This window comes from Sprattus sprattus, assembly GCF_963457725.1.
Source record: "Sprattus sprattus genome assembly, chromosome: 13".
NCBI lineage: Eukaryota > Metazoa > Chordata > Actinopteri > Clupeiformes > Clupeidae > Sprattus > Sprattus sprattus.
Window position 1 is genome coordinate 23,132,027 of NC_137911.1, and position 14,546 is coordinate 23,146,572.

The 14,546-nt window shown below is 41.6% G+C and overlaps 1 protein-coding gene across 1 annotated transcript in view; it reads right to left on the reverse strand.

The window, feature by feature from the left end:
* stac (SH3 and cysteine rich domain) overlaps positions 1 to 7,627 on the reverse strand; it is a gene marked incomplete at both ends in the record, with an annotated part of 28,551 nt that extends 20,924 nt beyond the window's left edge. Inside the window, 2 exons of the mRNA XM_080849857.1 lie at positions 3,039 to 3,387; positions 7,517 to 7,627. Of these exons, the coding sequence (XP_080705983.1) occupies positions 3,039 to 3,387; positions 7,517 to 7,627 (460 nt within the window). The remainder of the gene's footprint in view (positions 1 to 3,038; positions 3,388 to 7,516) is intronic.
* Between the last annotated feature and the right edge of the window lie 6,919 nt (positions 7,628 to 14,546).

Sequence of the window (14,546 nt, forward strand, 5' to 3'; positions counted from 1 at the left end):
TGTTCCGTATTTCCATAAATGTACATATACAAATACACTGTCACTGTCACTGTCATGTCTGTCACCCACACATCAACTCTAAATCTAACAATAATGATCAAAAGCCGCCCGTTTGTTTCTGTAGTTGATATATGGGAGGTGGAGGGGATGCGGGTTGGGCCAGTTGTGGGCACGTTGTGGGCACGTTGTGGGCCGGTGGTGGGCCGGTGCAGTTAGAATTGTCCCGGTGGATTTTTGTGTCCCACTCCGCCCCTGGAAACAAGTACAGTGAGGACGCAATGCAATGAGGATGGAGGAATCAAGGACGGACATACATGAGAAATGAGATGAACCTAAAGACATGATTTATGTCTGTGCGTGGTAAGGATTTTGAAACTTCTGAACCATTTATTATTTAAGGTGGTCATCTCTTTTACCAAATGAATGTGTGCAAGTGATGAAAATAGCTTTCCGCAGGGCCCTTCTTTGCTGCGTGTAAGAACCTGCCTGTCTATTGAATTAGGCCTCAATACGTCATTTCCCAAGATGCTATTCACCTTCCTTGGAAGAATCAACACATTCACTGTGAGGAATCCATTATATGGAGAGAAACTATCAAGGACAGAGAGCTCCCGTTGTCCTCACACCCCCTCAGACTGGTCACGTCTGCAGTGGCATGGTGAGGACAGGCAGCTATCCGCTCCGCCTCAGGGGGAGTCGGGAGGATGGCCGATGGGGCTTGTCGGAGGCATATGTTCCGACACAGACGTGTTATTAATGATGACGCTGTCCGTTGTTCTGTCTCAAGGGGTAGCAAATTGTGAGGAATTATTTGGAGAGCTAAGTCAGACAACCTGGTCATAAAATAGCACTATATATCTATACTATATCTTACCATAACAATATCATTGTTTATCCAACACCGCTTCAGGTTTTTTGTAGTCTTTTCAGTTTAAAATACTACAAAATGGATTCCTTTATAGCAATACTTTTGTACCGGGTACATTTTAGACTGGTCAGTCTTTGTGCAGGCCATTCACTCTAACATGTTTTGTTGGACAAGCAAGGTGCGTGCGCAAGTGGCAAAGAGGTGTGTTTTGTGCAAGGACGTGTAGTAATGGCAAGCACAATCACTGCAGAAATGGCCCTCCAGGCAGAGCTCACAGCAAGAGAAATGAGGTGATGGGGTGCAACACTGCGTGGGGGCTGGAGGAGAGGAAAGTGGCCTCTGACTGGAAGTGTGTTGCATAATAGCTTTTTAAGAAAATGCCCCTGGTGAACGTTTAACAGGAATTGATGGCAGCTTTACCGAAACTGAGGTGAATCAGTGAGATCTTATTAAATGAACCACGTCTTTTGTGTGACCGCATGAGTGTTACTGTCCTATTTCTAAGTGGTCTTTGCTTCATGAACGGTTTCAAGGATTTTAGTATCTTGGTGGTCTGACTCAGAAGGTCAGTCTGTGAAACATCCTGTGTGCTTCCCTCTGCTCTCTCTTTCTCTCGCTCTCTCTGGTGTCCTTACTTGCTGTGACGAGACATCTGACTCTTATTTTCCCTCATACTGCGAGAGCATCCTGGGGGTGTGATTATTCACAAGAGGAGACTGTGAACAACATATGATTATGGAACTATGTTTGCCATCTCCAGCATAAGTGCCTATTAAACTATGCATCATAAACGCCTATTAAAACTACGCACACCTGAGCCTAAGAAAGTTTCGCCATGACAGACACGACTGAAACGCCGCGGGACTCTGTGTGGCAGATAGCCAGGGGTTGTGGGGATTCTCCGACTCTCCCCTCTATAAATCGGCCTGTCAGCTCCTCGGTGCCAGACGCTGGCTGACCCTGGGCTCTGGCAGGTGGGCATGTGGAATGGAGCAGGGCCAGTGCTCCAGCTGGGCTAATTAACGAGCCTGCGACAACCCACCTCATCAGCTGCCTCAAACACACACAAACACACACACACACACACACACGTGCGTGCGCGCATACAAATACACACATTGGTGCACATATGAAGTCGTGCACACACATTCACAAGCAGATCCACATGCCCACAGACACAGCCCAGCACACACGCATACACCATCTCACAGAAAATAAACCAATTATTTGTTTGATTGAGATAACTCCATCCGCCACCATCCACCGTGGTAACAGTGAGGTGAGAGTCTGTTTGTAAAAGAAACAAGGCACCTTGATAGAAAGCAGTGAAACCTCATTTAAAACATATTTCGGTTTTGGAACAGAATAAGCCAGATTGGTGCTTTGGCACCTGCGTTTGGAACAACCAAAAAAAGGCATTTCCCCCGGAACAAGCCATCACCTCAGAGATACCATATGGTGTCTTATGTTTTCTCTCATGGTCCATCATTTAGCTCAAGCTCTCTTGCTGAACAGATGGTGACCAAGACCCTCATTACACCCCCAATAGGGCCATCTTACACAACCAACCAACTTCTCTCTCCTCCCCCACCATGTTCTCTCCTGGATGGGTGCCTAACAAGGGGGCATGAATCTGGAGCATCTGCGTAGGGAGAGGCTCTGATGGCCCATCCGTTAGGTCCAACACAGCCCAGCTGACCCACTCATACAGGTGACACATGCGTTATTCAGGCACGTCTGGCTGAGTGATGAGGGTCAGACACGTTTTGACGTAACATGAGTTCTTGTCCCATCTGCTTTTGCCTCTGAGTGTGATTTCTGTTCTGGTTGCGGTTCTGTGATTTCTGTTCTGGTACCTGGTTGGTTGATGGTAAAGTTGGCTCGTTTCAGCTCTTGTTGAGATGACTTGTTGACAAGTGGAATAAAACTATAAGCACTTAATGTACGTACCTAATACATACATTATCTCACCAGTGGGCCAACACAAGACACAAATACCCAAAGAGATATATATACTGTATATATGCCACAAGTATAGTGTTGGTGGGTCTTTTGTTATAAAGCTTTGGCTAAATAATGAAATGACCACAATCTGTAAACGGACATACAGAGCAAAAACACCACATAGTTTACCTCTACAGTAAAAATAAAAACGAAGAGAGACTCTTACCTACAATCATGTGGTTGCAAATGTCACAGAAGGTGGGCTTCTTGAAGATGTACTCAATGAAGATGTGTCCAGTGGGGCTCACCATCGGTTGCGAAGCAGTGAACATGGGTGGGCAGATGGCAATAGGGGCCAGGCATGGCATGAAAGTGGGCATAGGTGGGCAGGGGGCAAGCGCGGGGGTGGCAGGGGTGACCCCACAGGCGCTCAGCTGGCCCGTGCTGTTGCTGACGTCCGAGCAAAGATCCGACCCGAACTTCATGTCGCCGCTGCTCCTCAGGAAGAAGTTGTCGGCACTCTTGCTGCGAAGGCTCTTGGTTTTGAAGGACAGCGATCGCTTAAGTCTCTGGAGCTTTACAAAACAATCAGCAGAAGAGATGAGGAAAGACAAGAGATAAACAACAGTTGAGGGCAGGGGGGCAATACAGTGTAGCAACCACCACAGGCTTGGGGATATAAATCATTACTAGCACATCTGACTTTCAAAAGCTAGACCAGAAATCATCAAATTAATTTGTATAAATCTACAAATAGGTCACCTAATGTCAATTGCTTAAATCAACTCACTGCTACTGTCAAAAACTAAATATCATTAGTATCCCGCCAGGATTACTAATTTCATTTTCTCCATGATAGTCTAGGCTTGGGAAACCTCTATCTCACCAGGGTGCCATTCTCATATTCCCTCACTGTAAGCTGAAAGACGTCTCCTGCACTGTTCCAATTTACTTCAGTGTCATTTAGCCGACATCAAGAGACGAGGCAGGCACAGAGAGGAGTTTATGTTCCATTTTTAAAACAGTAATGTGTTCATTCAATGAGCTCAAATAGGCATCGGGGTTTATCAAAATCACATTATCAGGGCAGACTGTGTGTAAACTGTGTTTGCTATTCTGCCAAGAGGGAGCCTAAATAGGCCTAAGTATATTTCTGTAGATGTATGAATGTATATGTCTGTTTTATGTATATTTAGTTCTGTCTGTACTATATGTAGTGATCCTATCTTATTATATTTAGTATACGTATGTAGTTATTTAGGTTTAATAAGAGCCCAAATAGGAATGTGTGTGTTTATATTTCTGTATATGTATGTATGTATATGTCTGTTAAATGTATATTTAGTTCTGTCTGTATATTTAGTTTACCTAGTATATTATATTTAGTATATGTAGTTATTTAGGTCTAATGAGAGCCATAATAGGAATGTGTGTGTACATATTTTTGTATATGTACTGTATGTATGCGTATGTCTAGTTTATGTATATTGAGTTCTGTCTGTATATCTAGTTTTCCTAGTATAACATATTTAGAATATGTAGTTATTTACGTAGGTCTAGTGGAAAATCAGGGTCTGCTTTTGATAGACTTTCAGCAGAATGTCTGTTTTCTATATTCTTCATAGTGTAGTATTTCAAACATGGTTTGATGTTGTTTTTGATTCGATTTTTTTTTGCTCCTGAGACAAAACCTCACATTCAAACACAGATGTTCAGGTTATTCTACTATCAGACTTCAACAACCATAAATATGTCAAAAACAGCCCTTTGATCAGTGTATCAAAATGTAAGTGACACTTTCACAACAAAAGTATCAGAGGCCATTGGGAATGGATCATTGCCATTCTGAAATGGATCAAATATAGTCATTGACGAGCGCATGAGTAATTACAAGTATCTGAGTTTGGGTAATGACAGATAAACGTTCTGTTCTTACGCTGGATGCTTTCTATTTATAGACGTGGTTTCCTCTATTTGGAGCCTACAAAAGGAGTTCACCAATCCAAATGGCGAGACCACATCACCAGGCTCACTGAGGCACTACATCATGCTGGGGTGCAATGATGCCTATTGATCGCTGCAGCCAATTGGAACATGATCGATAAGCCCGCCCACTAACATGCCCTGTCTGTGGACATCAAAGAAATGTGGCAACACTCCAGTTCGAGGACTGGCAGTCTCACTCTCATGACACCGAGGCATTCACAGATCTATGAGTGATGACAGCTGAAATTATGGCTGAAGAGCCAGATTTATCATCTTGCCTAATTACTCTGTCATATTCTTACCCACTCAAGACTTTGCAATAGCTATAGAGTACTTTTGATGTAATTAAATGCAGTGAGGTGAACTTGGTATGTGCTGATTACATTCATTGATTTGACCAGTGAGCACTTGCAGTACGTTAGGCGTGAAGTAAGGGAAAGGGCCCTGGTTGTAGATGCGTCAAGAAGCCAGCGTCACCTCCTGTCTGACCATTTATGAAACCAAGCCATTTTAAGTCGGCATCAGTAGTATGACAGGTATCAATTATTTTCTGTTAACCATGTTAGAAAGTATGGTGTGAAATTAAGCCGAAGGCAAACATATTCTGTAAAACAAGACTCCGAAAGACAATACTGCAACATAAACATACCAGATTTAAGTGAATTTATATACTTGCTACTTGCTTAAATGTTCCACTCGTATCTAAACATTTAAGATTGGATTGGCCTTTAGAAGAGTATCAAATGTCTAACAGAGTTTTGACTGAGATAAAGCTGGGATTGATAAATACATTTTCCTCACATCTCCAGAGGCTACTGGCTATTTCCAGGCAGAAAGTGAAAATCCAGTTATTTCTGGAGATGAAGCACCTCATATGATATGCAGAATCTTCCAGATATACATATTTAAAATAGATCGATATACATCATGACATGTGTTGTCCAATGGCCCTTTCTTTTTAAATCTCATGTTACCTCATAGGTTGCCCTTTTCTTACATGCAGCTTATATTTAAGACGCATATTCATTCAACGAGAGACCTGGTAATTAGGGCATTAAAATAGCTTCACGAAAATAAAACGCCATAAACACATATCGCATCTAAAACATTACAACAAGATTTCACATTTACCTCATTTGAATCAGACACCAACATCAACTGGGCTGGTTTGCGAAACTACTTCAACCATCCGTCCGACTGGACTGGATCGCACTGTATACTCCTCGCTGTAACAGATCGGGGCCTAGCCTTCCCACTTAATAGAGCTTCAATAGTGTGATGTGGTTGGTTGTTTCGCAACTTCAGTACAGTGATGTTATAAAAGCCATGCCAATGAAAAGGGGTTAGTCTTTTGGAGCCAGATATCAAACGCTGGCTAATGGAGGGAAAAACTGATATGACGGCACAAGACCATGTCCGGCCACACATAACCTCCGGCGTCCAAAGCTCTCCTCCTGATACACACAGAGTTCTAAAGCAACATCATTTTTCTACAGATTGCGTCTGAGCTCCAATTTGCCGGCCTAAATGAGAAAACCAGAAATGAAAACAAATAGGCCATGACATGAAGAAAACAGCACTGCATTTGGAGGTGGTACCTGGGCAGAAAAAGACTACTCTGCTGACACCAGATCTGTCACAAGAGCAATAACTTCCTGAAGTGTCTTAACAGAGGCACTCCATCAACTCAAGAGGAACCTAATGAGCGTTGTTGTTTTTTCCCCCCCCAAAACTCTCCTTGCCCTAAGAGCTCATTTACCACAGGCACCTTGGGGAACATTATGAATTATGAAAGGAATGCTGGAGTTTAAATGTGGTGTTATGAGCACTATATTATGGATTTAATACTTTCTGAGGTTATTATTTTAATTCATTCAAATATCCTTTACTGAGTGCTCTGCGGGAAGCCTTTATTGCATGGGTGGTGATACAGCATGCCTCAGTAAACATGTTTTTGTGATACCATATATAATTTCTTTGTGCTAAATATTTTCATAGGGTCATTAGACAAACCATGTCATAATGTATATTGATCTATTTTAAATATGTACAGTATATCTGGAAGATTTTGCTTATCCAAATTAGGTGCTTCATCTCCAGAAACACTATAACTGGATTTTCTGACTGACCAAAAACATCTATAACCAGGTCCCTTTCCTATACTTCACGGCTAACTGGCCGTACTGCAAGTGCTCACTTGTAGTAGCCAACTCACTTGTAGTACTCAGGGCCCATAAATGACTCAAATTAAGATATTTAAAGAAGTGGACAAAATGCCAGTGGGAATGAAGAAATATTTCCCTTGTGGGGCTGGTAGTCAATAGAATGTACGCATACGACGTGAAACAGAGAAACTTCATTGAGAATCTCTGGTCAAAATAATTATACATATCACGTAGAGGGTAGTCTACATAGAGAGCACGAAAGAGGGAGACCTGGTAATTGAGGCATTTTAATGACTTTACGAAATAAAACGAGATAACCACGTCTCGCATCTTGAACATTACAACAGCATTGCACATATACCTCATTTGAGCACGATTAAGAGAGAGCAGCACCTTATCCCTTTTGTCCATGACTAGGCAGTTACACATGTTGATTTGACAGCTGTTGATCAAGTGTGTAGCAGCCTATGGCCAGATGTTTTCAGTTTTCATTGCGAAAACAAGTTGGTCACAGAAAGTCAAATAATAAGAACCAAAATGGATGGGAGCCTACCTTTGTTTCTTGATTATTGTTGGACGTAGGAGACTGTGGAAGATTGTGGGTTTCGCGTTTATTTTCTTTGCCACTACTGTCGTCCTGCATCATATTCGTCGGTGGAATCATGTCCTTTTAAAAATAACAAAACAAAGAATGCGAGTTGATGAACCTTGGCCACGTGCGTCCACCTGTGGGAGCGCCAGGTGTCTTTACATATTTTCCCAGAGATTTACAAAAAAAAACAGAAGTCAGATCTAGTGAACAAAGTACCACAGTCTTCGAGTGGCAAGGCGACCAGATAAATCTCCCAAAATCGAGTACAATCGCTGACTATCAAAATGAAGAGGAACACAAGTTTTGAACCACTTCGCCACAACTTTGCGGTACTTGTGGTGTGAGGGTCCGATTCAGTATTGTGGAAGTCGGTACTGCGCGAAAATGTTCAGCGCCCAGAGGTGGTACTGTTCCAGAGAGCTTGTGGATGCGACTGTTACGTTGCCAGCAGACGAATAGGAGTTCTAGAGGGAGGAGTCTAGCTGAAACAGTTACTGTACAGCAATCTCACTCACAATACTGTCACTGTAGCTTCAAGATGGTGATGATAAATTGTGATAATGTGCAATGAAGTCTCTCTCTCTCTCTCTCTCTCTCTCTCTCTCTCTCTCTCTCTCTCTCTCTCTCTCTCTCTCTCTCTCCATCTGTTCCACTCTCTTGCCGAAGGTATGATACTGTTCTGCTGTCCCCAAGTCCTATGCTGTGAGAATGTAAGATGTAAACAACATATGCAGGATGAAGGAACAACATGACAATAATAGGATCAATGTAGGAAATTATCGTAAACTGATGTAGTGCAGAATTACACATAGTCACATGAAGATGCATTTATTCTTTCTGGGGAAATCATCTGAATGTTTTGGATATATTAATACAACCGATATTCTATACCGTTTATGCTTGCAGACATGCTCCTCCCTGGAAGACACCCAGGTTCAAAATACTTGAATTTGCTTAGTCAAGGATGAATACTTTTGAATGTTTATGCTTTTGAATGGTTATACTGTTCACATGTATTCAGCTGACTGACGGAGAACTAAAACCTTGTTCCTTTTTCTTAACAGAAAGGATGCCTCTATCGTGCTGGGGTGTGACTGTGAGAGGTTTGGCGCACACCCCTACACACTCTCACACCTTTTAATCACTCTGGTTGCCGTGGCACCCCCTGAAAAAGAAAACTGCCAGTTGCCAGGTTCACTTCCACAGTGTATGTAAGACTGTGAAACAAAAACAGAGGTTGTTTTAGGCCCCATAGCTTGAAAAAGCGTTCTAGTAGCTCTTAAAGACAGAGGGGGATGGGAAAAAACAAGTGTGCAAAAAGAAATAGAAAGACTATAATTTTCCCACTCAGCTGCTGCTCATGACCAAGAGAGTATGGGTGGGGGAGAGAGGGGGTTAATTATGTGAAATGAGTGGTCTGCAGCTTTGGGATGCGCTGTTAATGTGCTCCGTGCTTATGCACTTTACATAATGACTCGAACAATATACTGATGGTTATTCATGCTTGTGCTTGTTTTATTTAGAAACATCTGAATATCTTGACACAATCACTGTTGTGTTTGGAGTTTAATTTGTGACGTGTCCTTTGCTTATTAATGATCCAAATGATGACATAGGAGAGACAAATATGAGATTGAGTGTATGAGAGTGACGTAACAGTTAAGCAAATGACAGATATTAGTGTCACAGTGAAGAGCAAAAACAAGTATGGAAACCACCACACAAAAATATCTAAATAGCAAGGCTATTGTGACTGGTGCCTTACTGTTTTAAAACAGTGCCTATAACCACATACGGTGCCCTCCAGAATTATTGGCACCCTTAGTGAAAATGAGCAAAATAGGCTATGACAAAATATGTCTACTGTTTATCCTCTTGGTCTTTCACTCAAAATATTCACAACAATCTTACCTTTTCATTAAAGTAAGATTATTGAAAAAATATTTTTGTCTCCAAAACATGTGTGCCACAATTATTGGCACCCCTAGAAAATCTTATAATTTAAATCTAACTGAAGTATATTTCCAGTCATGTTTTACATTTTAAGGTCACCTGTTTGAATAGGAACTCTTAAGTGGTCAACCATGACTACCTGTTTCACTGGGCTATAAATAGAAGGTGACACAGGCCAGATTCCCTTAGTCATTCATCACTAATGGAAAGACCTAAGAACACAGTGAAGATGTGCAACGAAAGTTGTTGAGCTGCACAAATGAGGAAATGGACATAAGGAAATCTCTAAAACAGTTGAAAATACCCATTTCCAATATCATGGAAATAATTAAGAAGTTTAAAGGCGACAGGAGTAAGAATCAGCCTGGAAGAGGACGTGTGTACTTTAACCCCACACACTGGGAGAAGGATGGTTTGACTGGCAAAAGAATCTCCAAGGATCACAGCTGGAGAATTGCAGAGGTTAATTGAGTCTTAGGGTCAGAAAGTCTCCAAAACTACCATCCTTCTTCACCACAAGTTGTTTGGGAGGGTTGCCAGAACAAAGCCTCTGCCGTCAATCAACAACAGCGCCTATAGTTTGCTAAATGTTACTTGGACTTTCAATGGGACTGGGTTATATGGTCAGATGAGACCAAAATACAGCTTTTCGGCAACAAACATCACAGGTGGGTTTGGCGTAGACAGAAAGACAGCCATAAAGAATAACACCTCATACCAACTATAAAGTATGGTGGCGGATCTTTGATGTTGTGGGACTGTTTTTATTCCAAAGGCCCTTGACAACTTGTTAGGATACATGGTATCATGGACTCCATCAAATACCAGCAGATATTAAATGACACAGCCCCTGCCAGGAACCTTAAAATGGGCCGTGGTTGGACCTTCCAGCAGGACAATGATCCGAAGCACACCTCAAAATCTACAAAAAAATGGTTCACCGACCGCAGAATAAAGGTTTTCCTATGGCCATCACAGTACCCTGACCTAAACCCCATAGAAAATCTGTGGGTGAGCTAAAGGGAATAGTCTACAAGCGTAGACCTCAGAATCTGAAGGATCTGGAGAGATACGTAGGAATGGTCTCAGATCCCGTGCCATGTGTTCACCAAGCTCATTGCACATTATAAGAGAAGAGCTGTTATCTTGGCAAAGGGAGGCTGCACAAAACATTAAATGAAGGGGTGCCAATAATTGTGGCACACATATTTTTGTGAAAAATATTTGTTCCACGATATTAAATGTTTCTTTCAATTAAGTTACTTCGAATAAAGGTTAGATTTTTGTGAATATTTTGAATGAAAGATCATTAGGATAAACAATAAAGATTTATTTTTCCATCTCGTTTTGCTCATTTTTACAAAAGGGTGCCAATAATTCTGGATGGCACTGCACAAGATACCAGTTCACTGACCAAAAGGCAATGATGCCCCTTATCTTAATCCACCTTCCCCATCCCTTTTTGTGAATGCCATGTGACAATGAGCTCTCATCTGAGGCTTTTTAAGCCATTCTGACATCACCTGTTAAAGCCTTTGCCATCTGTGTGTCGCAAGTGTTGCTTCTATAGTTATCAAATATTCTAGATCCATTACTTTCTGTAAAATACCTTAACAGAGTCAGCTCTAGTTTTGAACTAATTAATTTAAAACAGGATGGGCCTTTAAAAAGTGTCTATTTCAAAAATAAATACATTTAAGTATAGGTAGGTGAAGCATTTTTTTGAGTATTTGTATCGATATAATGCACTATAATGCACAAAACGCTAAAGAGGTCATACACGATTCTATACACTAAACAGCTATCTTCTTCCTCTCTTTCTCTTTCTCTCTCTCTCACTCTTTCTCTCTCTCTCACACACACAAACACACACACACACACACACACACACACACACACACACACACACACACACACACACACACACACACACACACACTTGCCAGACATTATCTATTCAGTGAAAGGTCTTACACATTCATTTGGAGCTTATATATTGTGGGGAGTGTATTAACCATAGAACAGACTCTTTCTGTAAAACCCAGTAAAAAAAGAAATCCAATGTGATTATATTATTGTATCTTTATGTTATGTTTAAAGAAATATTTCTCCATAAATCAAATCTATAAAATAGTCTGTTCCTCCTACAAACAGCATAAGCCTCACAACTGGCATCTGGCATCATCTGCCAGAATGCATTTTTTGCAGGACAGTAACCCTACCGGGAGCCCATGAAGTGTTTGAGCTGGATTACCCTGACAGCCAACATATCGCAGTCTCCATCACTCTCCAACCCCAGGACCAGAGGCGTTTCCTCTCAGACGAGGGCGCCTATGTTTAGCCCCATGGCATTCTGTGGTCATGTCATATTTTTCTGAGCTGAAGGGATTGATTTGTAATCATCACAATGGGTATGGGGCACAGTGGGCATACAATCAATTCAGAAGTGAACTCAATGGAATGGGAGATTTTTTGCCCTTTTAATGTCAGTATGGTTGTAAGTCTTAAAAGAGACGTGTTGTTGATCACACAGAATGGCTCTTACTATATATCGGATTTAAAAACAAGTATAAAAGGCCATTATTGATAACCATCAGGTGGATCAGAGACTATTGACTCACAATTGGAGAATACAAGGGCTTTTTCTTCTATGAGAACTTGATTTTTGGGTTTTCTAAGTTAAGCATGTGCGAATTTCATCCTGGCATTATTGTTCACTGTATAGCAGAAGGCAGAGTTGAGGTGTGAATAGATGCACTATTGCAGAGCAACGCTGAATATGTAATTCTTTCACTGTGAAGAAAATAAGATTATGAGTCCCCTTAAGATTAATGTTCTGTCATAACGTATTATGTTACAGATACATACCAAGTACAGAATATGGCTTTCACATAATCTGAACAAAATAACAAAGCATACTGCCTGTGCAATGTAAAATCCATAAAAACTGCCATCGGAACTAGATCAAGCAGTCATCGTGACGTTTGCTTGTGAAAGGGGTGACATCCTCATGAAGGTATCGTTTCAGGATGTTTTGTGATCTTGTCGGTCTACGAGATATGTCAGGAACACATTACTAGAAGTCACACTTCACTCCTCACAGGTTTTCAACACCTCAAAGACTGAGCATGTCAGAGAGCAATTATTTTTAAAACGTGTTTTCCTTGACAGATGTGATGGTCCCTGCATGATAAGTGTGAGAGGGGAGCTGACTGCCTGCAAAGCTCTACTCCACTATAATCACTTACAGTACTCTAATACACTAGTACAGTATACTACATTTTACCATGATCTGCTATCAGTCCAGTTTTGAGGAGCCATGGCTTTGGTTATAGGCTATTGACATTTCAGAGCATTTCAGTAGATTGCAGAACAGCTGTTGAAAACAAGACATTCAAGCAGCCACTGCAACGAACGCACATCGACCCAATGTGAACCATAGCGTACAGGACATGCTGTGCCACCCCACGCAGACTTTCTGCTGTGGAAACGCAGCGGGAAGATAGAGAAATGTGTTAAATTAATCTCCTAAGAAGTTGTCTCTGTGCTCATTAAGTCAAGCTAATGAGATGTTTCAAACCTCAAATCCCGGCAGGTCATCTTACTGATGAAATACGGGGACTAATCAGTCGAGAGCAGACTACCTATAAGTGAAACCCCGAAAAATATAGTTCTCAAAAATGTACCAAACATATGTAATACGTGTTTTAAAGCCAACTCCAGAAACTTTTTTCTCTATCCGTTTTTCATCAGTCTACTTCCACTATAGTACAACTTTGTGATGAAAGTTCTGATACAATAATTAAATCTTCTGTAAGTAATGTCGTCACAGCCAGAAATCCAGAGTTAAAAATAGAGCACCACAACAGATGGAAGTAAACAACATGCTACAAGTGCTCTCTGTCCATCACGAGGTACATTTAGTCATAAATGACAGTGATGAGCGCGAGTTACTCTTATTCCTAGTAGCCCCTTTCGTGTCTACTGTCATGACGCATGACCAGCCCCCCTACGAACCGCGCGGTCGGTTCCGCGGCTGGCGGTCACCCTCTCTGTGCACCACGCAGCATTAATGAGGCTGCAGACGAGAGCTAAAAACAGCACACAGCGGCTCTTGCTCCCCCACCTCGCTAAAAGCATTTCCACGAAAAACTTACACTGAGCAGGGAGCCTCTCCATCCCAGTGAGCTTGTGCGCACGCACACAAGGGCCTTTTGCGCCTTTGTGGCCACACTGGTGGAAATGTTTTAGGGGAACTGTACCCATTTCACAGCATTTGAAGTCACAAAATGAATAGACCTTGTGACTTCTGCCGCGTAGGCTCTCCTTTCGCATTTAAATAAATGTTAACACCATGGGTTTGTCAGTGGGACGACACAAGCTATAGAGTGGCTCAACATAAGACTGCTATTTGGAAAAAACAAACCCTGATACCCATACACTGGTTTCACTATACGCATTGCATAAACGGAAATGCAAACAGGCAAATCATAGGTGATAAGGGACTTGGCAGGTTGGAATAGATCTTTAAATAGCAACGTAAAGCTGTTTCCTTTTGGTTGTTAATAGAACCCCTGCGGAGTTGAGCGTTCAGCCTCCAGAGCATATGCTCCAGAATGCAAAGGGATGTGCTCTAATAACCCTTATCTAAACCCTCGCTAATGATCCCACAGATATGAGCAGGAGCATACCTTTTTGTGGGTTTACACAAGCTTACATGCAATAGACTCTTGTGTACAAAGTTTGGTCTGCAGGTTTTTAGAGACTATGAACAGGATCAGTTGTTATAGTCATTTTCACAAGGGGGGATATTTTACTTGCATTTTAAAGAATTCATATTGGAAGGCCTTACTAAATTCAATAGGCCTCAACAAGCCTAGTTTTAAAGCTGCCTGTTGGCTGTAAGAAGACAGTTACCATATAAGCAGCAAACTGAATCCTCTCTGATAAAGTATGATATAACTTCCTAACCCTGCTGTACTAGATTTGCACAGAAATGGACACAAACACATGGTCCAATATCCTATAAATAATCCTG